General features: G+C 47.5%; 1 protein-coding gene across 1 annotated transcript; it reads left to right on the forward strand.

The window, feature by feature from the left end:
* Positions 1-24064: 24064 nt before the first annotated feature.
* Positions 24065-25650, forward strand: LOC121858768 (mucin-5AC-like). Its single transcript, XM_042355395.1, has 2 exons — positions 24065-24162; positions 24543-25650. The coding sequence occupies exons 1-2, from the start codon at positions 24065-24067 to the stop codon at positions 25648-25650; spliced, it is 1206 nt and encodes a 401-aa protein (XP_042211329.1).
* Positions 25651-27093: the final 1443 nt, after the last annotated feature.

Consider the following 27093-nt stretch of genomic DNA (forward strand, 5'->3'; position numbering starts at 1 on the left):
CAGTATACACTACAGTATACACTACACAGTATACACTACACACATTACACACACAGTATACACTACACAAGTACATTACACACAGTATTCCTACACACAGTATACACACACACACAGTATACACTACACACAGTATACACTACACACAGTATACACTACACACACAGTATACACTACACATGCTCACTATACCCTATACAATACACACAGTATACCACACAGTATACACTACACACAGTATACACTACACACTTATACACACACACAATGTCACTACACAGTACTCACACAGTATACCACTACACAGTATACACTACACAGGTACACCACAGTATACTACACATATATATACACTACACAGTATACTACAGTATCATACACACAGTATACGCTACACACAGTTGCATTACACTACACACAGTATACACTACACACAGTATACACCACACAGTATACACTACAGTATACACTACACACAGTATACACTACACACAGTATACTACAGTATACACACTACACACAGTATACACTACACACAGTATACACTACACACACAGTATACACACACACAGTATCCTACACAGTTTATACACACAGTATACACTACACAGTATACCCTTGATGTAAACATATATATTGGAATTTTTATTGTAGGGTGCCGTAATTTTTAAATAATAATAATAATAATAATATGTATAATATAATAATAATAAACTGTTTAATAATAGTTGTTGCCGGTGACTGAAATATACAAACTTACATTTGATTTAGACATGATATACGTTCAATACATTTACAGGGCTGTAAAAGTACATAAATCAGGAGTTGTTTATTATTTTAACATAATAATGTGTGTGTGCGTGTGAACATAAAAATAATGCAATAATAACTAACGGGATATTTTGGGTATAATAACAAATGATTCTTTACACACACACACACACGACTCAATGACTTCATTGCTGAACATAAACTTAAACTGTCACTATAAACTGACTGTCAACAAAGGTGACTGGGTACAAACTGACTGGGTACTGAAATAGACTGACTGGGTACTGAAATAGAGTACTGAAATAGACTGACTGGTACTGAAATAGAGTGGGTACTGAAAATAGACTGACTTGGTACAGACCGGTACTGAAATAGACTGACTGGGTACATAAATAGACTACTGGGCACAGAAATAGACTGACTGGGCACTGAAAATAGACTGGTAGACTGGGAAAAACAGAAGAAGTGAGGAAAGTGGTCAGCCACAGGAGTGTTCAAGAGGTAATCTGTACACTGATTAAATTTATTGACGTGAACACATAATAAATTATTTCTGTTAAGTACTCGTTTTTGTTCAGATACAACACACACACACACATGTTTATTGCAATATATCTTACTGCACAGTTGCAAATTGCAATATAAATAATTGTAGGTGAATCTGCCTGCTTTCCTCAACACTTGGCGGTGCAACACTTGATATACCTTTGTGCAACACAGTAGTCTTCCCTTACACCTTGCTGGCTATGGGGGTAGTAAGGGTATTGTAATCGTGGCTTGGAATGTTTCGTGGTACATTAATAACACTGACCATCTGCTGTGTGAGTCTTGGTCAGAACAACATTATATGTGTGACAGTAGCCCTCTCTCTCTCTCTCTCTCTCAGTGGCGTCACACAGGTAACATCCACAAATAGTGTTCCCTACCTGCTCCTGCCTTCTTTATCGCTTAATGCTTATCTAACTAATTTATACAAATTTGTAATTTGAGTGTGTGGCATGTGGGTGTTTGTGTGTGTGTGTGTGTGTGTGTGTGTGTGTGTGTGTGTGTGTGTGTGTGTTAGTACTACAGAATTATACGCTACAAGCCATATAAATCCGAGTAAGTAAGTAAATTATTTGCAGATTACGAAATTTTGTAAAAGAAAAATATTGTTTTTTTTATTATTTTTTTTATTTGGGGTTTGTGTTTCCCGATTAACAAGGAGTGGAGGGTGACATAATGGTCTATTTCGTCCTGAAAAAAAAAGTGTTGACGTGGTAGTTGCATGTGACCAGAGGGGGTGAAAGGGTGACCTCTACTGTGACTGCAGGATGACGCGGGTGTGATTGAAGTAACACAAGACCAGGAGGAAAAGCAAGAAGAATATTCACCACCAATGCAGGGAAAAAGCACACAAGTCTTCCTCCTCGCGATGAAGGAAACTCCATCGTGTAATATCCCTGTGTTTATTTTAAGTTTTGACGGGAGTGTGGCAAATCGCCATTAATGAGACTCGTGTTTACATTATGATGCCGAATACGAGTTGTATTTCAAGGCGTAAACACACACACACACACACACACACAAATATAATCTGTATACCTACATTTGTTATTAGGACAATCCATTTACATGAGCCTTTGAACTTTGGGGGAGGGTGAGAGTGAAATAATGACAACTTTATATTTTTGTTGATGACAGGTAATGGAAGTTATGTGAATGTGGTAAAATTGTTTCCTAACATATACACACTACTACTACTTTGCTGTCACTCGGAGTCTAGTATGACGATCATCCAGCTATGATACAATGATATGAGTTATTAATGGATGTAACTTTCGTTGGTGAGCTCTGAGGTGATTCGAGAGGCCGATACGAGACCTGCAGGGCCGTCCACAGATGTTGCTCATGTGGAGGGCTCCATCTAGTGCGGGAGGGGCGGTGGCAGCGTCTTTCCGGCGTTGGCGCTTGTCTGCCTCGGTTTGTAGTCGGGCTAACTCGAAAGTATTGACACCTTCTCGTGGTGATCCTCCAAGCGTTACGGTGTGGAGTAATCGTCTCCCAGGTGAGGGAGTCGATTTGGCACTTTTCCACTTTGTCTTAAGACTATCCTTATACCTTTTCAGTTGCCCGCTGGTGTTACGTTTACTATTCATTAGGTGACTGCAAAGTGGCTGCTTTGGCAGTCTACTGTCGTCCATGCGGGTAACATGGCCAGTCCAACGTAGTTGTTCATGGATAATGGTAGCCTCGATGCTCCTACAGTTGGTGTCAGCAAGAATACTGGCATTTGTTCTCTTGTCTTCCCAGCGAACTCGGAGGATGGAACGTACAGTAGACTATGTTGGTGAAAGTTTTCAAGTGCCTCACACACACTCACACACATATATACACATACAGTATACACACTCACATATACAGTACATATACACACTCACACACATATACATATACACATACAGTATACACACTCACATATACACACACTACACATATATATACACGTATACACACACACACACACACATATACACATTATACACACACACATATACACACACACACACATATACACGTATACACACACATAAATATACACGTATACACACACACACACACACACACACACACACATATACACATATACACACACACACACATATACACGTATACACACACACAAAAATATAGACACACACACACACACATATATACATATACACGTATACACACACACACACACACATATACATATACACACACACACATATACACGTATACACACACACACTCAAATATAGACACACACACACACACATATATACATATACACGTATACACACACACATATATACACACACACACACATATACATATGTACGTACACACACACACACACACACACACACACGTACACACACACTCACAAATACTTAGCTCACATTCTACAAAATTAGTTTACGTTAGTTTAGCGCTTAGGTTAGGTTAGGTTAACTTAGGATAGGTCTGGATTGGTTGTTAGGTGAGATTAATGTGTGTTAGGCTAGGTTAGCTAAGGTTAGATTAGGTTGAATTACGTTAGGTTAGTTGGATTAGGTTTAAGTAAGGTTACGTTGGGTTACCTTCTCTTACCACCACACTATTACACCACCACACTATTACTCCATCACCACCATCATCACCACATCATCACCACCATCACCACCAACACACCAACACCACCACCACCACCACCACCACCATCACCACCAACACCACCACCATCATCACCACATCACCACCACCACCACCAACACACCAACACCACCACCATCACCATCACCACCACCATCACCACCATCACCACTAACACCACTAACACCACCACCATCACCACCACCACCACCATCACCACCACCACCACCACCATCACCACAGCATCATCACAGCACCACCACCATCAGCACAGCACCACCACCATCACCACAGCACCACCACCATCATCACCACCATTCCACCACCACCACCACCAACACACCAACACCACCCACCATCATCACCACACCACCACCACCACCACCACCACCACCACCATCACCCCAGCACATCATCACAGCACCACCACCATCACCACAGCACCACCACCATCATCACCACCATCACCACCACCAACACACCACCATCACCACCACCAACACACCACCATCACCACCAACACACCACCATCACCACCACCACCACCACAGCAGGAGGGGTACGGTGGTAGAGCCGGTAGTGAGGAGGACGTGAGTTCCGGTCCCCCCGCCCCCGTGCCCCCACTCTACCCCGGCATTGTTGTCGTCATGCCCACATGACTCCACGCCTCCCTCCTTCCCACCCCACGCCCACACTGGCTCTCTCCTTCCCCTCCCACCCCCACACTGTCTCCTTCCCTCCACCCCACGCCCACACTGGCTCTCCCTCCTCGCCACCCCACGCCCACACTGGCTCTCCCCTCCCTCGCCACCCCACGCCCACACTGGTCTCTCCTCCTCTCTCCACCCCACGCCCACACTGTCTCCTTCTCCACCCCACGCCCAATGTCTTTCCTCGCCACCCCACGCCCACACTGGCTCTCTCCTCCTCTCCACCCCACGCCCACACTGGCCCTCCTTCCTCCTCCATCCCCCACGCCCACATCAGCCCCCCACCCAACTGCCCTCATCTTTCCCATCGCTGTGACCCGCCCATGAAGTTGAGTGACCATCTCACACACACACACACACACCTACACACACACACACACCCACACACACACACACACACACACACACACACACACACACAACAACACACACACACACACACACACACACACACACACACACACACACACACACACACCGCTGTCACCAAATCAATCCGTCATGCTCACATTTTCTCCATCACACAGCTCCACCACTTAACAGCAACGTTACTGCACTCTGTACGTGTGTGTGTGTGTGTGTGTGTGTGTGTGGGTGTGTGGGTGTGTGTCTGTGTGTGTGTGTGTGTGTGGGTGAGTGTGTGTTGTGTGTGTGTGAGTGTGTCTGTGTGTGTGTGTGTGTGTGTGTGTGTGGTGTGTGTGTGTGTGTGTGTGTGTGTGTGTGTGTGTGTGGGTGTGAGGTGGGTGTGTCTGTGTAATAATAATAATAATAATAATTAACGGTTTATTGAAAGAGCTTGGCAGCCAGAAGGCTGAAAATATACAGTTACATATTTGGGGAATGGGTTACGAATTACAAATAATATACAAGTGACATAAGTGACACAAATAAGACATATAGTAACTTAGATGAGGATCAGCTCAAACTACAGTTCATTTCAACATAGTGACAGTGTAGGGAGCAGTGTTTACTGGGAGTGAATATACTGATTTATTACATGTTATTGATAATTTTTACAATGGTTGGGACTGGGCTGTTCTTATAGCGATCAGTTCGTGCACGTATGGGCTGGATGCGGTTGTGGTGTCGAACAGCAATTCTCGGACAGGGGATCTCAGGTGGTAGTAGGGGCCGGTGTCGGGGATGGTGTAGAAGCTTCTTGCCGAATTTGCAGATGAGGCCGTGGTGATGGTCAGTGAGAGTCGAAAGGGTCGAGTATTATTGTGTGTGCGAGTCAATGAGTGTGTCTGTGTGTAATGGTGTGGAATGTGTCTGTGTGTGTAATATGTATATGTATGTGATTAGCGAGTTTATTGAAGAAGAAAGTTCTGCAGCCCGAGGCTGAAAATATACATTGGACATAATGGCTTATTACATACATTGGTGGTTTAACAAAAGCCTTCATTAGAGAAAGGTAAAAGGAACATCCAGTGAACATACGGAATTAATGTAGGTGTTGAACAGCAAACACGTAGTGTAACTCCCTCCCAGATGGTGTTGGAGGGACCTCACGTGGTATAGTAGTTCCCTCACAGATGGTGTTATGAGGGACCTGACGTGGTGTAGTAATTCCCTCACAGATGGTGTTATGAGGGCCCTCATGTGGTCTAGTAATTCCCTCACAGATGGTGTTATGAGGGGCTTCACGTGGTGTAGTAATTCCCTCACAGATGGTGTTATGAGGGGCCTCACATGGCGTAGTAATTCCCTCACAGATGGTGTTATGAGGGGCCTCACGTGGTGTAGTAATTCCCTCACAGATGGTGTTATGAGGGGCCTCACGTGGTGTAGTAACTCCTTCACATATGGTGTTATGAGGGGCCTCACGTGGTGTAGTAATTCCCTCACAGATGGTGTTATGAGGGGCCTGACGTGGTGTAGTAATTCCCTCACAGACGGTGTTATATGAGTGAGGTGTGGTTCCAGGCCTTCCTATCGTAGACGGATTAACACATCGCTGGTTGTTGGGTCTCACGGGCCGTTATCACTGGGTACCTGGGACCTCACTGTGTGAAGGTTAACTTGGGTACGACTGTTACTGTTGAGTTGTTCTCACTGACTTAAGCACTGTTCACCTCTGTTTAACACTGGTTCCATTCCTTTCCTAAATGAAATAGTAACTTCTGGCGAGAACATGTTGATATTCCGGTGGGGAGGAGGGTTCAGGGGAGGGAGTTGGTATGGGCCAACATAACAGTTGACCTGGCTGCTCCGAGAGGAGCGCCAGGTACGTCTTGACCCTTCGGTGGTCAAGGATGTGTGTGTCTGTGTGTGTGTGTCTGGAGTGTGTGGGTGTGTGTGTGTGTCTGTGTGTGGGTGTGTGTGTGTGTCTGTGTGTGTGTGTGTGTGTGGGTGGGTGTGTGGGTGTGTCTGTGTGTGTGTGTGTGTGACTAACTGGTGAGACACGACACCTCTGACACCATCATGGCGTCAGTCCTCCTTAGCCAGTTCTCTCCTCCCCACCTGCATTTGGCGGTGTTGTTACGGCGGGAGGGCAGGGGGAGGAGGTGAGGGGAGGAGGTGAGGCAGGAGGTGAGGGGACCCAGGAGGTGAGGGGCAGAGTGAGAGGGCAGGAGGTGCAGGGACAGGAGGGTGAGGGGCAGGGAGGTGAGGGCAGGGAGGGTGAGGGAAGGAGATTGAGGGGCAGGGGAGGTGAGGGCAGGAGGGTGAGGGGAAGGAGGGTGAGGGGCAAGGAGGGTGAGGGGAGGGTGAGGGGCAGCGGGGTGGGGAAGGGAGGGGTGGGGGCAAGGGGGTTGAGGGGCAGGAGGAGTGAGGGGGGGCAAGAGGAGGGTAAGGGGGCAGGGAGGAGTGGGGGGCAGGGGTGAGGGGGGGCAGGGGAGGTGGGGGGCAGGAGGGTAAGGGGGCAGGGGAGGGTGAGGGGCAGGGGGGAGGGTGAGGGGGCAGGGAGGAGTGGGGACCAGGGTGAAAGGAGGAGGACAATAGAAGCACAGGTGGAAGGCTCTCCCTCCCCTTGGAACACCTGCCCAGGCTGTGCCCCACCTCCCCCCACCCCTTCCACTCCCCTCCCTCACCCCCCTCACCCCCTGTGTGTGCCACCACCCTTCTCTTGATACCGTTGTTGCCTGATGTCTCTGTTGCTCTTGTATCTATCCACTGTTACTCTGACGTTGTTGTACGTTAGGTTATGTTAGGTTATGTTAGGTTACGTTAGGTTAGATTATGTTATTAGATTGTGAGTGTGTGTGGAGGGGGTTATGTGAGGATATATATGTGTGTACCTTCTTAACTAAACACACACACACACACGCACACACACACACACACACACACACACACGCACACACACGCACATTTATCCATCTAACAGCGTCAGACACAAGCTTCGCCCGCCTTCTGCCTGCAGTGTCTTGGGTAAGTATTGTGATATTAGTGGTTAAGTGCTTTCACTTCCCTGCCGGCACCGTAACACTATATCTGGCACCATAACACTATATCCAACACCACAACACTATATCCAGCACCTTGAAACTATATCCAGCACCATAACTATACCCAGCACCATAACTATACCCAGCATAATAACACTATTATTGGCGCCATAACACTATATCCAGCACCATAACACTATATCCAGCGCCATAACACTATATCCATCACCATAACACTATATCCATCAACAACACTATATCCTGCACCATAACACTATATCCAGCGCATAACACTATCCTGCACCATAACACTATATCCAGTACCATAACACTATTCTTGGCTCCATAACACTATACATGGAGCCATAACACCATATCCAGCACCATAACACTATATCCAGCACCATAATGCTCTACTTGGCAACATAACACTATCCAGCACCATAATGCAATTCGTGGAGCCATAACACCATACCCAGCACCACAACACTTTTCTTGGCACCATAACATTATACCAGAGTTATTGTGGCACCATACAAAGTTACATAGTGAATCTTTATCAAGTGTAAACAGTGACAGTACAGTGTTAAGTGACAGTAAAGTGTTAAGTGACAGTAAAGTGTTAAGTGACAGTAAAGTGTTAAGTGACAGTACAGTGTTAAGTGACAGTACAGTGTTAAGTGACAGTACAGTGTTAAGTGACAGTACAGTGTTAAGTGACAGTACAGTGTTAAGCGACAGTAAAGTGTTAAGTGACAGTAAAGTGTTAAGTGACAGTACAGTGTTAAGTGACAGTACAGTGTTAAGCGACAGTAAAGTGTTAAGTGACAGTAAAGTGTTAGTGACAGTAAAGTGTTAAGTGACAGTAAAGTGTTAAGTGACAGTAAAGTGTTAAGTGACAGTACAGTGTTAGAGTGACAGTACAGTGTTAAGTGACAGTACCAGTGTTAAGTGACAGTACAGTGGTGTTAAGTGACGGTGGTAATTGAAAGTGACAATTACGGTAAGAGTGACGAATTTGTGTTAAGTGACGGTAAGTGTTAAAGCGACAGTAGAAGTGTTAAGTGACAGTAAAGTGTTGAAGTGACGGTAAGAGTGTTAGAAGTGACAGTAAAGTGTTAAGTGACAGTACAGTGTTGAAGTGACAGTACAGTGTTAAGTGACAGTAAAGTGTTAAGTGACAGACAATTGCAGTGTTAAGTGACAGTGCAGTGTTAAGTGACAGTAAGAGTGTTAGGTAAGCAGTAAAGTGTTGAAAGTGACAGTAAAGTGTTAAGTGACAGTGTGCAGTGTTAAGTGACGGTACGGTGTTAAGTGACAGTACAGTGTTAAGAAGTGACAGTAAAGTGTTGAAAGTGACGGTACAGTGTTAAGAGTGACAGTAAGTGTTGAAGTGACAGTAAAGTGTTAAGTGACAGTAAAGTGTGTTAAGTGACAGTACAGTGTTAAGTGACAGTACAGTGTTAAGTGACAGTAAAGTGTTAAGTGACAGTACAGTGTTAAGTGACAGTAAAGTGTTAAGTGACAGTAAAGTGTTATGACAGTAAAGTGTTATGACAGTACAGTGTTAAGTGACTGTACAGTGTTATACAGTAAAGTGTTATGACAGTACAGTGTTAAGTGACAGTACAGTGTTAAGTGACAGTACAGTGTTATGACAGTACAGTTAAGTGACAGTAAAGTGTTAAGTGACAGTACAGTGTTAAGTGACAGTATTAGCAAGTTAAGTGACTGTACAGTGTTAAGTGACAGTACAGTGTTATGACAGTACAGTGTTATGACAGTACAGTGTTGGGTGACAGTACAGTGTTAAGTGACATACAGTGTTATGACAGTAAAGTGTTATGACAGTACAGTGTTAAGTGACAGCAGTGTTATGACAGTAAAGTGTTATGACAGTAAAGTGTTATGACAGTAAAGTGTTATGACAGTACAGTGTTAAGGACAGTACAGTGTTATGACAGCAGTTAAGGCGACACAAACAAGCTAAGTGAAAAGTGTTAAGTGACAGTAAAGTGTTAAGTGACAGTACAGTGTTAAGGACTGTACAGTTAAGTGACAGTAAAGTGTTATGACAGTGCAGTGTTATGACAGTACAGTGTTAAGTGACAGTACAGTGTTATGACAGTAAAGTGTTAAGTGACAGTACAGTGTTAAGTGACAGTATGTTAAGACTGTACAGTGTTAAGTGACAGTACAGTGTTAAGTGACAGGCAAAGTGTTAAGTGACAGTAAAGTGTTAAGTGACAGTACAGTGTTAAGTGACAGTACAGTGTTAAGTGACAGTAAAGTGTTAAGTGACAGTACAGTGTTAAGTGACAGTACAGTGTTAAGTGACAGTACAGTGTTAAGTGACAGTAAAGTGTTAAGTGACAGTACAGTGTTAAGTGACAGTACAGTGTTAAGTGACAGTAAAGTGTTAAGTGACAGTAAAGTGTTAAGTGACAGTACAGTGTTAAGTATCCTCACCCTCCATATATTATATATTTTCAACAAACTTTTTGAGAACTAAATAAAAAATATAAAGTGAATTAAAAAGTTACACAGGGTACTACCACACAGAGACTTGTCACTCACGCAGTTGTACACACTGTATGTATGGATGGATGTATGTATGGATGTATGGATGTATGTATGTATGGATGTAAGAGTAAGATTAGCTTGTGTATGATGTTTGACGTAATAATGATGTGAAATAAAACTTTTATTGATTTTGTAATCTTACTACCAACATCACCACTACTACCACTATCACCACCACTACCAACACCACCATTACCACACTACTACCACTATCACCACCATCACCACCACTACCACCACTACCACCATCACTACTTCTACCACTATCACCACTACCACCACTACCACTATCACTACTACTACCACTATCACCACTACCACCACTATCACTACTATTACCACTATTACCACTATCACCACCATCACCACTACCACCACCACCACCACCATCACTAATACTACTCACCAACACTACCACCACTACCACCATCACTACTTCTACCACTATCACCACTACCACCACTACCTCACCACTCACTACCACTATCACCACTATCACCACTACCACTATCACTACTACTACCACTATCACCACTACCACCACTATACTACACACTATTACCACTATCACCACCATCACCACTATCACCACTACCACCACTATCACTACTACTAACACTATCACCACTATTACCACTATCACCACCATCACCACCACTACCACCACCACCACCACAACAGGTAGTGGGGATGAAACCAGTCCGTGACGGGCAGTCGGAAGGGAGGGGTACCTGGGGTGGGGGAGGGGGGGTAGCAAGTCTGTCCCCCCCCTCCTGACACGAGTGAGTCATCGTGGTCGGGCTGACGTTCCTGGCACAGTAGCTGACGCCCCCCTCTCTCCTTTGGTGGGGTGGGGAGGTTAGGTAGGGGGAGGAGAGGTGGGGAGAAGGGAGGAATAGGTGAAGAAGGGGTGGGGGTAGAGGGAGGGAAGGAGGGGGGGTAAAAGTAATTGAGAGTTGTGGGGGTTCTGTGAGAGGAAGGAAGAGGGGAGGGAGGCGAGGGGGGGAAGAGGTAATGCAAGGGAGAGAGCGAGGAAGAAATGGGTGGGAGGGGGAGGGGATTGATTCATTCATTTCTCCCTGGGATTTAAATACCTCCCTCCCCCTCACCCTTACACGTGGAGCGCGGGCGAGGTATTAAATGGATCCTCTTAAATTTATTTTTCTAGTGATTTTTTAATGTTCATGCATGTATTTAAATAGTACTAGATAGTATTAATAGTAGCTAGATGCAGGATGAGGGTGTTGTAGAGACGAGGCTAAATAACTTAACGTCATTGTACGATTTGTTTGTGTTTACGTGTGAGGCGAGGGTGTGAGTGCCTGCCATGGCGTGTAGGTACATGTATCCGTCGGTAGAGCGTTCGGGGCGGTAGTGGCCAGATGAGGAGGAGGAGGAAGCCATTAACGGTGGTGGACGGTCACAGGACGAGTGAAGTAGTCGGAAATGAGAGAGGAACGCCAGAGTCCACCGCCGCGGCCCTGCTGCTGGGAAAATTCGTCTGCCCTCAACTTAGGCGCGCTTTTTGGCCTGGGACTTCTCAAAGGTGAAACTATATTAATTTTTCTTCGTAACTCTCATTTAAAAAATTAAATGGTCATACAATATCATCATGAAATATCTTTAAAATTATTTAGAATTAAATTGAAAGTGATAAGTTGTTTGGTTGATTTTAGAGAGGGAAAGATAGTGGCGGGGAATGTTGACTAGGGAGCCTCGCTTGACGCGCGGGGTGGCTGCCACTGTATGCTTCAGTGGTGGTTCATTCACCCAGCAGTGTGTAGCAAGCCTGGGGTAAGAACGAGGCCGCTTCCCTTACACTGGCGGTGTGGGCCTACTGGGGTATATGACGTTCATTTAGTGTACACTTAAAAAAAATAATAACAATTAATACGGCCGTGAGTTAAGGCGAGAGGAAGTGAGTGTTACTAGGTTGAGTGGTGAGGAGGAGGGGGGAGGAGGCGCAGGGGTGGGCGAGCACTGGAGCCACACAGTGCGGGAGGCGACGGGGCACAGTGCGGTGGTGGGCAGGCAGCAGGCTACGTTACCACTAACATCTCCCGTATCGATTTTTGAGGCGGTGGGCAGCCATTTTACTGAGAGCGGCCCTTGGGCAGTCAGTGTGTGTTAAGGAGGGCCGGGTAGAGCAAGCCCGTGTGTGTGTGTGGTGCTACGTCAGGCACGCCCAGGCCAGTGTGGAGGGTAGTGTAACACCTGTCGTGTAGCTCACGTGCCGCGCACACCCCACCTCCACGCGTCGGCAACCTCCTCTGTGCACTTCTACAAGTCGGGATCTCATAGTGCACCTATACAAGTCGGGGACCTCCAAGTGCTTCTACATAATTCGGGGACACCTTCGTATACTAACACAAGTCGGGGACTTCCAAGTGCTCCCACACAAGTCGGGAACCTCCTAGTGCTTCTACATAATTCGGGGACCTCCAGCGGTACGTCACACGCCCTGGGACCTCACCACCACCAGCTACACCCAGAAGGTAACCCATCAACAGTACTGGCACTATAGAGATGAGTGCCTGGCCTGAGCATGACGCAGCATGGCACGTATCTCTCACTTCAGCAGGGTGGCACTGTCATGGTGTCTCCCTGCCCACCACGCTGCCCGGGGACTTAGTGCACCCCGGGCACCACACGGCGGGCCCAGGACAGTACCCTCTCCCCTCTCACACCGTGACACTGATAACACCCCCCCACATGCCTCCCAGTGCCCTAGAGTGTATCAGGACGCCGCCACTACCACGCTCACTCTGTGTGTGTGTGTGTGAATCAAGATCACTCCTATACTTGTGTTTGTGTGTATGTGTCATGTGCATGTTTATTAGTCAAATATATTACTATACTTGTGTGTGTGAGTCAAGCACACTCCTACCTGTGTGTGTGTGTGTGCATTCATGTGTTTACCGAGCTACACTCGCTGTGTATATGAATCCAAACACACTCCTCATACGAGCGTACAAGAGATACCAACATATTCTGCGTGTGTGTGTGCGCGCGCGTGTGTATTAAAGCATGTTTGGCCAGGCTCAGTGTGTGTACAGTACAGTATGTGTGTTGTGCAAGTGTCCAGCCCCACACACGCACACAGACACACAATATTGTACCTCATAACAAACTTATTTCCACAGAATAAAACCAGAGTAAAAACGTCAATTTCCCCCAGAGAGAGAGAGAGAATACATTACTTTCTCCCGTGTTAGATAAAAAATAATATAAAGTAAAACATTGACCAGCATTAACCATTACTTGTCCAAGGTTAACAACCGAATCATGGAAACTCCCGGCATGCCAAACTGACTACTCACACGCTGGTGGTGACAGTCAGGGTGTTGGAGATAATGAGGGTGACAGTCAGGGTGTTGGAGATACTGAGGGTGACAGTCAGGGTGTTGGAGATATTGAGGGAGATCTTTAGGTGTTGGTGATAGTGAGGTAAGAGTTAGGATGGTGCAGCATATAGCTATTTAGGTTCACTGTATTCCTCCCTCTCACGGCAAGATAGTGAGTGGTGACTGTATGGAAGGGGAGAGATGAGAGAAATTAACTGTGGGAAGGTGAGGGAGATAGTGACTGAAGGAGGGTGAGGGAGATAGTGACTGTGGGAGGGTGAGGGAGATAGTGACTGTAGGAGGGTGAGGGAGATATGACTGTAGGAGGGTGAGGGAGACATTGACTGTAGGAGGGTGAGGGAGTAGTGACTGTAGGAGGGGAAGAAAGTGACTTGGGAGGTGGGGAGATAGTGACTGGATGGAGGAGATGAGAGAGAGTGCTGTGGGAAGTGAGGAGATAGTGACTGTGGGAGGTGGGGAGATAGTGACTGAAGGAGGGTGAGGGAATAGTGACTGTGGGGAGGTGGAGATAGTGACTGTGGGAGGTGGGGAGATATGACTGTAGGAGGGTGGGGAGATAGTGACTGTGGGAGGTGAGGGGATAGTGACTGTATGGAGGGAGATGGGAAAGTGCTGTGGGGGAGGTGGGGAGATAGTGACTGGGAGGGTGAGGAGAGATAGTGACTGTGGGAGGTGGGGATAGTGACTGAGGAGGGGAGGGAGATAGTGACTGAAGGAGGTGAGGAGATAGTGACTGTGGGAGGTGGGGAGATAGTGACTGTGGGAGTAGAGATGGTGACATGGGGTGGGAGATGAAGTGACTGAAGGAGGGTGGGGAGATAGTGACTGTGGGAGGGTGAGGAGATAGTGACTGGGAGGGTGGGGAGATGGTGACTGGGAGGTGGGGAGATGGTGACTGTGGGAGGGTGGGGAGATAGTGACTGTGGGAGGTGAGGGAGTGAGTGACGTGTGGGAGGTGGGGAGATGGTGACTGGGGAGGTGGGGATAGGCAGAGGTGGGGGAGGTGGTGACTGTGGGAGGTGGGGAGATAGTGACTGAGGGTGGGGATGGTGACTGTGGGAGGTGGGGAGATAGTGACTGTGGGAGGTGGGGAGATAGTGACTGTGGGAGGGTGAGGGAGATAGTGACTGTGGGAGGGTGGGGGATAGTGACTGTGGGAGGGTGAGGAGATAGTGACTGTGGGAGGTGAGGAGATAGTGACTGGGAGGTGAGGAGATAGTGACTGGGAGGTGAGATGGTGACTGGGAGGGTGAGAGTAGTGACTGGGAAGGTGGGAGATGAGTGACTGTGGAGGGTGGGGAGATAGTGACTGGGGAGGTGGGGAGATAGTGACTGTGGGAGGTGGGGAGATAGTGACTGTGGGGAGAGGGGGATAGTGACTGGAGGGTGGGGAGATGATGTGGGGAGGTGGGGAGATAGTGACTGTGGAGTGAGAGATAGTGACTGAAGGAGGTAGAGATAGTGACTGTAGGTGAGGAGATAGTGACTGTGGGAATAGGGAATGTGACTGTGGGAGGGTAGAAGTATGGGAGGATGAGATAGTGACTGTGGGGAGGTGGGGAGATAGTGACTGTGGGAGGGTAAGGAGATGGTGACTGGGAGGTGAGGTGGTGACTGGGAGGTGGGGAGATAGTGACTGGGAGGTGGGGAGATAGTGACTGTGGGAGGTGGGGAGATAGTGACTGGGAGGGTGGGGAGATAGTGACTGTAGGAGGTGGGGGATAGTGACTGGGAGGTGAGGAGATAGTGACTGGGAGGGTGGGGAGATAGTGACTGGGAGGGTGAGATAGTGACTGTGGGAGAAGGTGCGGGAGAATAGTGGCTGTGGGGTGAGGAGGTGTAACCTGGACCTCAGAAACTCATCAATTTATCTCTTCTCTCCAGTCAGTGACCTGTCTACACCACACATATACACACACTATTCTTTGCTATTAGTTGACGGTATCAGCTGATTGACCCTAACCTAACCTAACCACACCATCATGTATGGGACCTTTAACTTAATGGCGGGAAGGGATTTTAAATTCTTGTTTACATCAATCCTCAGTTCTCATCCTTTCCACCCTTATAGATTCCCTGTGCCTTCTTATTCCCTCACCTGTACCTTCACCCCTCACTCTGTACCTTCCTTCCTCCTGTATAACCCTCACCTGTACCTTCCCCTCCTGTATTCTCCTCACCTGTACCTTCAACCCCTGTACCTTCTTCCCTCACCTGTACCTCTACTATTCTCCTCACCTGTGTTCCTCACCCGTACCCTCACCTGTACCTTTCCCTCTGTTTATTTTTTATGTTTATCTAACCAATTTATTTTGTTTGCTCTCAACGTTGGAATATATCTCGTGTTTGTTGCTGCGTTGGTTGTTTGTTTGTTTGTATGCTACTTAAAATATTAACAATATAACAAAACATAAAAATTTCAAGCATGTAATTTATAGTCTACGCACCTGTATATTCAAGGTCAAAGGTGAAGGTCAGGGAAACAAATGAAAAACGACGTATTTCTTCCTCGGGGGAGAGTTAAAGTGAGAGTGAGTTCTCTCTCTCTCTCTCTCTCTCTCTCTCTCTCTCTCTCTCTCACCAGTATACTGTATATATTGTACCGTCAACTTTAACACTTACTGTAGTTATTTACGTCCATGTGGTGACCTCCTGGTGACCTGGTACTTGGTGACCTCCTGTTGCTTGGTCGAGGTCAAACTACTCTTAGTGTCACGGGGTTTAAAGGTCTCTTGGCAGGTGATACGTTATACCAGTCAGGGTCTTGACCTGACCTGACCTAACTCAACCATGACCTGATCTAACTTATCCTATGGCCTGATAGCAGACAGCAGGAACAAGTAGACAGCAGGAACAAGCAGGTAGAGACAGCAGGAACAACCAGGTAGGAGGAATAAACATGTGACTCACAGAAGCGAGGAGTCAGTTGTTACAGCAGCGGAAAATTGTGCTGATTTAGCCAGTTCGTAGTCGGAAATAATGCAGTGTTTCCCACCTTTTATTCTACCTGGCCATGTTGACCACCTTACCTGGCCATATTGACCATCTTACCTGGCCATATTGACCATCTTACCTGGCCATGTTGACCACCTTACCTGGCCATATTGACCATCTTACCTGGACCTATGTTGACCATCTTTCCTGGCCAATGCACCATCTTACCTGGCCATTATCTTCTACCATATTGACCATCTTACCTGGCCATGTTATTTATTACCTACTACATGTTGATACTATACTACTATGTTATTACATACACAATATATTACTACATTGTCCATGTTACCACCTACCTGTGTACCATTACCTGGCCATGTTGACCATACCTGGCCATGTTGACCATCTTACCTGGCCATGTTGACATCTTACCTGGCTATGTTGACCACTTACCTGGCCATGTTGACCCTTACCTGGCCATGTTGACCATCTTACTGTGTTGACATCTACACCACCTTACCTGAGCCATGTTGCCTGGCCATGTTGACCTATACCTGGCCATGTTGACCACCTTACCTGGCCATGTTACCACCTTCTGTGTGTGACCCATTACCTGTGTATTGTACCTTACCTGGCATATTGAACATCTTGGCCACATTGGATTCCACACTATCATATCCAACCTAACCTAACCTAGTTTAACATGGTGGACCTTATATTAAGTTAGGTCTTATTTTTGTAACACACACACACACACACACGTAAGATAGGGAAGACTCGTGCATGTGGGCTGATGATGACCGGTGTGGTGACAGACAGGTGTGTGGTGACAATGTGTGGTGTGGTGTGTGACAGACAGGGTGTGTGACAGACAGGTGTGTGACAGACAGGTGTGTGGTGACAGACAGGTGTGTGACAGACAGGTGTGGTGACAGACAGGTGTGTGGTGACAGACAGGTGTGGTGACAGACAGGTGTGTGGTGACAGACAGGTGTGTGGTGACAGACAGGTGTGTGGTGACAGACAGGTGGTAGTGACAGACAGGTGTGTGGTGACAGACGGTGTGTGGTGACAGACAGGTGTGTGGTGACAGACAGGTGTGTGGTGACAGACAGGTGTGTGACAGACAGGTGTGTGGTGACAGACAGGTGTGTGGTACAGACAGGTATGTGGTGACAGACAGGTGTGTGGTGACAGACAGGTGTGTGGTGACAGACAGGTATGTGGTGACAGACAGGTATGGTGACAGACAGGTGTGGTGACAGACAGGTGTGTGGTGGACAGGTATGTGGTGACAGACGGGTGTGTGGTGACAGACAGGTGTGTGGTGACAGACAGGTATGTGGTGACAGACAGTGTGTGGTGACAGACAGGTGTGTGGGTGACAGACAGGTGTGTGGTGAGACATGGTTTCCTGGGTTACAGTGACGCCACCCACCGCCTCTACAGGCCAGGTTGAACTTATATAAGTGTAAATTTACATTGTGGCGAGGTGCAGTCTCTCTCTCTCTCTCTCTCTCTCTCTCTCTCTCTCTCTCTCTCTCTCTCTGGTATCTAACATACAATTGATAGATATTTCTTTATTCATTAAAATCGTTATAGGTTTACAATTAGTTCAGACTATAGCGTGTACACTCTCAACACAGGTATACATAGACCGGACAGGTATACTCACAGACAATGATAAAGAAGTAACACACGTCGACCAGCAATAGCCAACACCCCTTCTTTCCTCTATGGTCATTTTCAATCACTTTTCAGACATATTTTTCATAAGGATTTTTATTATTTGTTATTTTAATATTAAACTAAAATATTTCATGGGTTAGGTCGGATAAAAATAAAAAAATAAATACATCAAAATATAACGTGGAAATAGCTTAGTAAATAATGATTGGTGTCGAGAATTTGTCTCCTCTTATGTTTGATGAGGGAAAGTTCCTAACACACACACACACACAACCCCTCGCTATACTGGCTAAGACAACTTGTACCTTGTATGCGATAAGCTTGTGTTGTGTGGACCACCAATCAAACATTTTATTTTTTTCACTTTTAGTCCATCAATCTGCCCCTGAACGAATTTTCCTTCAGATTATAGTGTGATTACTGGCCGCGGACTAACAAGTGGCGGGCCGACAGTTACATGGCCCTGGCACGCGCTGTTGGATGGCCACGCTCTTGTGAAGGTACCGTTTGTGGGTGTGGTGGTGGGTGTGTGTGTGTGTGGTGTGTGTGTGTGTGTGTGTGTGTGTGTGTGTGGGCAACATGCACCAGCACTCCTTGTGCATGACGGACTGCTGTCCATAATTATTATCTGTGTGTGCATGGCAGAGAGAGAGAGGAATATTATCCTAATGATATGTTAAAGTGCTTTTATAGTTATGGTGTGTGTGTGTGTGTGTGTGTGTGTGTGTGTGTGTGTGTAAACATGTATTTACCACAGGTACATGAATCATCAGACAATTATTAAAACAACACAGGAAAAGGTATCTACACCAGTACTGCTGTTATTGTTGTTGTTGTTGTTGTTGTTGTTGTTGTTGTTGTTGTTGTTGTGCAGTATAAAATATATCCTTCACTTACATGCTACTTCCGTCACTGTGATTTGTCTACTGTTTCACAAGTTAACATTCCTCTTAACTGATCATATTAAAATGTACCCAACTATTAACTTTAAGGTAGATCACTAAACTAACATATTAACTTTACACTAAGAATCTACTTTAACATAATTCTCCTTAACACTTTCTTATGTGGCGGCTGTAGTTGTAGACTGTGCACTTAATTTACGGTGGCACTGTTTTAGATCGTGGCACTGTTTTAGATCGTGGCACTGTAGTTGTAGACACGTGGCACTGTAGTTGTAGATCGTGGCACTGTAAGTTGTGAACCGGGCACTGTAGTTTTGAACCGTGGCATATTTTTAGATCACTGTTATGAACCAATGCTGTTTTTGAATCGTGGCACTGTAGTTGTAGACCGTGGCACTGTTTTAGATCGTGGCACTGTAGTTGTGACCGTGGCACTGTGTGACAGTTTTAGATCGTGGCATGAGGTGCCGTGGCACTGTAGTAGTTTTAGATCTTGGCACTGATTGTAGACCGTGGCACTGTAGTTTCACTGTAGTGGTGGGGTGAGGAGGCGGATGACTGAGCAGTTGGACTTCTAATTTAAAACCTTTGTTAACGTCGGACGTGATGGACTGACTGGTGTTGGAGGAGACTGGGAGGAGGACTGGTGTTGGAGGAGGGACTGGTGTTGGAGGAGGGACTGGTGTTGGAGGGAGGACTGTTGTTGGAGGAGGACTGGTGTTGGAGGAGGACTTGTGTTGGAGGGACTGGTGTTGGAGGAGGGACTGGTGTTGGAGGAGGACTGGTGTGGAGGACTGGTTGGAGGAGGGACTGGTGTTGGAGGAGGGCCATTGTTGGAGGAGGGACTGTTGTTGGAGGAAGGACTGGTGGTGGAGGGACGTTGTTGGAGGAGGGACTGGTGTTGGAGGAGGGACTTGTTGGAGGAAGGAGGACTGGTGTTGGAGGAGGGACTTGTGTTGGAGGGAGGACTGGTGTTGGAGGACTGGTGGGAGAGGAGGGACTGTTGTTGGGAGGGACTTGTTTGGAGGACTGGTGTTGAGACTTGTGTTGGAGGAGACTGGTGTTGGAGGAGGACTGTTGTTGGAGGAGGGACTGGTGTTGGAGGGACTGTTGTTGGAGGAGGACTGGTGTTTGGAAGGACTTGTGTTGGAGGAGGGACTGGGTGGAGGAGAGGACTGGTGTTGGAGGAGGGACTGGTGTTGGAGGAGGACTGGTGTTGGAGGAGGACTGTTGTTGGAGGGACTGGTGTTGGAGGAGGGACTGTTGTTGGAGGAGGGACTGGTGGGAGGAGGGTGTGGAGGAGGGACTGGTGTTGGAGGAGGGACTGGTGTTGGAGGAGGGACTGGTGTTGGAGGCTGGTGTTGGAGGAGGGACTGTTGTTGGAGGGAGGGACTGGTGTTGGAGGAGGAATGTTGTTGGAGGAGGGACTGGTGTTGGAGGAGGGACTTGTGTTGGAGAGGCTGGTGTTGGAGGAGGGACTGGTGTTGGAGGAGGACTGTTGTTGGAGGAGGGACTTGTGTGGCGAGGATTAATGTTGTCATTGCTGATGGAGTCACATAGTTGAAGGACATTGTGTGTGTGTGGTGAAATCTCTCTCTCTCTCTCTCTCCTCTCCTCTCTCTCTCTCTCTCTGAGACTTGTGTATATGTGTGATTTGTTAGATGTTAGTGTTAGTGTTAGGTTAGTGTTAGGTTAGGTTGTTAGGTTGAGTGTTGGTTAGGTTAGTGTTAGGTTAGTGTTAGGTTAGGTTAGTGTTAGGTTAGTGTTAGGTTAGGTTAGTGTTAGGTTAGTGTTAGGTTAGGTTGAGTTAGTGTTAGGTTAATAATCTTAAGCTGGTGGTTAATCTTCAGGTGATTTCGGTAAGATAAACATCACCTGCTCTTACCTGAGAACACAGTCAGTCAGGTCAATTAGGCCAGTTTTGGATGGCTCAGGGTAGGTCAGTATGTATCGAACAGTGTTATGGTTAGTTGTGTGTGTAATGATAATAATAATAATAATAATAATAAACGGTTTATTGAAAAAGTTCTGCAGCCCGAAGGCTGAAAATATACATTGGACATAAATGACTTATTACATAAATTGGTGGTTTAACAAAAGCCTTCATTAGAGAAAGGTAAAGGAACATCCAGTGAACATACAGATTAATGTAGGTGTTGAACAGCAAACACGTAGTGTAGTAACTCCCTCCCAGATGGTAGAGGAACTGCAGTAATATCTCACAGACGTGGTGATGAGGACCTGGCGTGGTGTAGTAATTCCCTCGCAGATGGTGTTATGAGGGACCTGACGTGGTGTAGTAATTCCCTCACAGATGGTGTAATGGTACGAATTTAACCAGAATATTTATATATATATAGGAAGAATATTTAGTAAGAGAGTATGAGGGACCTCACGTGGTGTAGTAATTCCCTCACAGATGGTGTTATGAGGGGCCTCACGTGGTGTAGTAATTCCCTCACAGATGGTGTTATAGTACCACGTGGTGTAGTAACTCCCTCACAGATGGTGTTATGAGGGACCTGACGTGGTGTGGTAACCCTCACAGATGGTGTTATGAGGGGCCTCACGTGGTGTAGTAATTCCCTCACAGATGGTGTTATATGAGTGAGGTGTGGTCCCAGGCCTTCCTATCGTAGACGGATTAACACATCCTGCTGGTTGTTGTTGGGTCTCACGGGCAGTTATCACTGGGTACCTGGGACCTCACTGTGTGAAGGTTAACTTGGGTACGACTCAGCTGTTACTGCCGAGTTGTTTTTCACTGACTTAAGGACTGTTCACCACTGTTCACCTCTGTTCAACACTGAATCCATTCCTTTCCTAAATGAACTTGTAACTCCTGGCGAGAACTTGTTGATATTCTGGTTATATGGGCCACTAACAGTTGACCAGGTACGTCTTGACCCTTCAGTGTGGGTGGGTGTTTGTGTTTTATAAGTGTGTGTGTGTTTGGTGTGTGTGGGTGTAATAATAATAATAATAATAATAATAATAATAATAATAATAATAATAATAATAAATGGTTTATTGATAGAGTTGCAGCTGCTGGCTGAAAATATACAAACTTACATGTGATTTAGACATAATAATATACGTTCAATACATTTACAGGGCTGTACAGTACATAGTAAATCAGGTTTTTATTATTTTAACAATAGATGGATGGTGTTGTCTATTTATCAGTGCGGGCTTTAGTGGCTGAATTTTGTTGTAGTGGCGGACTGCGTGAGGTGGGCGGGGACTGCATGTGGCAGTTGGTGGCTATGACGAGGATGGTGCAGTAGTCCACTGCCAAACCTTGCTAGTGCTTGGTGGTGGAGATCACTGAGGGATGGCATTTCCAGGGTGGAGAGAGCGTTTTTGTAGCAGGAGTAGTCTGCTCCGAGCATGATTCTGCAGGCCCTCTTCTGTACCTTCTCTAGCCGACGTTGTTGAGTAGAGTTGAGAGAAGACGACCAGGCTGGTGACGCATACGTTAATTTGGAGAGAATAAAGGCGTTGTAGATGGTCCTCAGCTCTGGCGTGGGTGTCCCAAGTGACCTGAGTCGTCTTAGCATGTAGAGTCGGTACGAGGCTGCCTTGATTGTGTTGTTTACATGGGCCTTCCAGTCCAGTTGGTGGTCTATGGTAACACCCAGGAGTTTGGCAGACTGCACCAACTGGAGAGGATGGGCACCCACTGTGACTGCTGGAGCTTGCACTGGAGTGGTGGCGGTATTGATGTGCATGACTACGGTTTTGGTGTGGTTGATGGTGACCTTGTTCTCCGTAGTCCATGCCTGTAACGTGTGTGTGTGTGTGTGTGTGTGTGTGTGTGTTTGTGTGTTTTAAGTGTGTCTGCATGTGTGTGTGTGTGTGTTTGTGTGTATGTGTGTGTCTGCATGTGTGTGTGTGTTATAAGTGTGTCTGCCTGTGTGTATGTGTGTGTGTTTGTGTGAATGTGTGTGGGTGTATGTGTGTTTGTGTGTTTTAAGTGTGTCTGTGTGTGTGTGTGTGTTTTAAGTGTGTCTACATGTGTGTGTATCTGTGTGTGTGTTGAGCAAGATGATGAGAAAGTTATTGCCATTGTATGAAATATATTAGTGGTGTCTGTGGTTAGTTAAGAGTGTAGTGACGCTATGAACACGGGGGACACTGCAGCGAGCACCACTGGTCAGTCCCATTTACACCCAACCCCTATCGCTCATATAAGCATTTGTTACCACAGTTAATTCCTGTATAATACTTCTGATAAACTTCCTACGAGCTTATGTTTGAAATAATGAATGTATGTATCTATATAATTTAGCTAAACATCATTACTGCAGGACAATTTGGAACAGACAATCAGCTGTAACTCTTGAGGAGGGCGGGTATCTCTTGTCAGCTGGGAAAAAACTCACTATAATACATGTGTTGACTGAACGTAATTGTGACGGCTCATTGCTCTAACCTGTCAGTCATCAATTCAGTCACCAGTCAGTCATCAGTCAGTCATCAGTCAGACACCTGTCAGTCAGCCATCAGTCACCAGCCTCGGGCAGTGGGAAAGTGGTATTTAAATCTCTGGGATCGCCATGGCTTGTTACGTCACCATGGCTTGTTACGTCATCATGGCTTGTTACGTCACCATGGCTTGTTACGTCATCATGGCTTGTTACGTCACCATCACCAGGTTATGTTTAACTCAGGTGCCGCAGTCATGATCACCTGACAATGTTGGAAGTTGTACCACGACCTCACCTTCTTCCCATGGCCTTCCACAGCCAAGCAACCGTGAAGCCTCAACCGTGAAGCCTCAACCGTGGCTCAGCGAAGCTTCAGTGTTCAAAGCGTCAATGATAGCCGAGCCCGGAGACTGAACCTAAACTAAGCTACACTTGATGTAACCACACCACCTGTGAGAGACAGATAATGTATGTAGCACAACTGATACAGTACAGTACAGTACAGTACAGTACAGTACAATTACAGTACAGCACAGTACAGTACCGGGTAAAGCTATTGGTACAGGACCACAGGGGGTAAGATAAGCCGGTGTGAGAGGTGCAACAGGCACCGGCCACAACAGGACCGGCCACAACAGGCACCAGCCAGAGCACCGGCCACAACAGGAACCGCCACAACAGGCACCGGCCACAACAGGCACCGGCCACAAGGGACCACAACAGGAACCGGCCACAACAGGCACCGGCCACAACAGGAACCGGCCACAACAGGCACGGCACATGAGCGCACAACAGGGCACCAGCCACAACAGGAACCGGCCCAGCAAGACTGGCCCACAACAGGCACCAGCCACAAAGGAACCGGCCACAACAGGCACAGGCCACAACAGGCACCGGCACAACAGGCACCGGCCACAACAGGCACTCGCCGGCAAGGAACCAGCCCAACAGGACCATCAACAGGCACCGGCCACAGCAGGACCGGCCACAACAGGAACCGGCCACAACAGGCACCACAACAGGCACCGGCCACAACAGGAACCGGCCACAACAGGCACCGGCCACAACAGGCACCGGCCGCCAGGACGGGAACAGAGACCACAACAGGCACCGGCTGGCAGGAACCAGCCGGGCACAACAACAGGCACCGGCCACAACAGGCACCGGCACAGGCACCCAAGCAGGCACCGGCACAACAGGCACCGGCCACAACAGGCACCGGCCACAACAGGGAACCGGCCAACGGGCACCAAGCACAACAGGCACCGGCCTGCAGGGACCACAACAGGGACCAGCCAACAGGCACCGGCCACAACAGGGACCAGCCAGCAGGCACAGCCACAACAGGCCCGGCCACAACGGAACCGGCCACAACAGGCACCGGCCACAACAGGAACCGGCCACAACAGGCACCAGCAGGCACCAGCCCAGCAGGGACCAGGCCGCCACAACAGGCACCGGCCACAACAGGCACCGGCCTGGCAGAGACCAGCCTGGCAAGAACAGGCACAACAGGACCGGCCACAACAGACCGGCCACAACAGGCACCGGTCACAACAGGCACCAGCCAACAGGCACCAGCAGCCCAACAGAAACCGGCCACAACAGGCACCGGCCACAACAGGCACCGGTCACAACAGGCACCGGCCACAACGTACGTGGCTCCACGGTCAACACCGGCAGCTCGCTACGGTCACGTGTACATGTGCGGCTAAACTGTATATACAGAAGGCTTGGTTGTATGTGCACATATTTACGTACACGAAAAACGGAAGTGTATAATGTGCACACACCTAACGTTCACGGTATCTTGGGATCCTTTATGTGCACACTACTGACGTGTACGTATTATGAAATCAATGATGTGCACATAAAACACGTACACACAACTGACGTACAGGAGTCGACATGTACAGGAAGTAGGATGCCATGTACGTATTTTGTCAACATGTGCACAAATAACACGCACATGACGTATTTTGTGACTTTGTAGTTAAAACCGGATACCCATAATGTACATACACACGACACTCTGTACACACTACCGCAAGTACACCCTATGGACACCACGTACACAAAGATGGGTATAGTGCCCGGGTACAGGTGGGTGTAGTGCCCGGGTACAGGTGGGTGTAGTGCCCGGGTACAGGTGGGTGTAGTGCCCGGGTACAGGTGGGTGTAGTGTCTGGTGAGTGGGTGGTGCCCGGGTACAGGTGGGTGTAGTGCCGGGTACAGGTGGTGTAGTGCCCGGGTACAGGTGAGTGTAGTGCCCGGGTACAGGTGAGTGTAGTGCCCGGGTACAGGTGGGTGTAGTGTCTGGGTACAGGTGGGTGTAGTGCCCGGGTACAGGTGGGTGTAGTGTCTGGGTACAGGTAGGTGTTACCTCAGACACTCACACTGTTACCTCACACTGTTACCTCACACTGGTGTTCACGTGGTGTAGTAACTCGTCCTCGGGTGTTGATATGAAGGACCTCACGTGGTCATGGAGACACCGTGTGGTGTAGTGTTCACGTGGTATAGTGACTCGTCCTCGGGTGTTGATATGAAGGACCTCACGTGGTCATGGAGACACCGTGTGGTGTAGTGTTCACGTGGTATAGTGACTCGTCCTCGGGTGTTGATATGAAGGACCTCACGTGGTCATGGAGACACCGTGTGGTGTAGTGTTCACGTGGTGTAGTGACTCGTCCTCGGGTGTTGATATGAAGGACCTCACGTGGTCATGGAGACACCGCGTGGTGTAGTGTTCACGTGGTGTAGTGACTCGTCCTCGGGTGTTGATATGAAGGACTCACGTGGTCATGGAGACACCGTGTGGTGTGGTGTTCACGTGGTATAGTAACTCGTCCTCGGGTGTTGATATGAAGGACCTCACGTGGTCATGGAGACACCGCGTGGTGTGGTGTTCACGTGACTCGTCCTCGGGTGTTGATATGAAGGACCTCACGTGGTCATGGAGACACCGGGTGGTGGGGTGGTTTCACATTGCCTCACTCTCTCTGCTCGGTGGTGTTGTGTTATCTCGTAGTCAGGTGTAAAGCCGACCCACTGTTGTTCCCAGGGTGGACGGATTAACACCGTCTGGTCAGAGGATGGTTCCCAGGGGTGCTTATCTCACTGGTGGGTCACAGCTCTCACTGGTACTGTCTAGTGCT

Source organism: Homarus americanus, unplaced genomic scaffold (assembly GCF_018991925.1).
Source record: "Homarus americanus isolate GMGI-L3 unplaced genomic scaffold, GMGI_Hamer_2.0 scaffold39618, whole genome shotgun sequence".
In the NCBI taxonomy this organism is placed as follows: Eukaryota; Metazoa; Arthropoda; class Malacostraca; order Decapoda; family Nephropidae; genus Homarus; species Homarus americanus.

Coding starts and splice junctions, on each gene's coding strand:
- LOC121858768 (XM_042355395.1), top strand. CDS start 24,065: ATGGCTTGTTACGTCACCATGGCTTGTTACGTCATCATGGCTTGTTAC. Junction 24,163..24,542: donor TGTTACGTCACCATCACCAG/GTTATGTTTAAC, acceptor GAGGTGCAACAG/GCACCGGCCACAACAGGACC.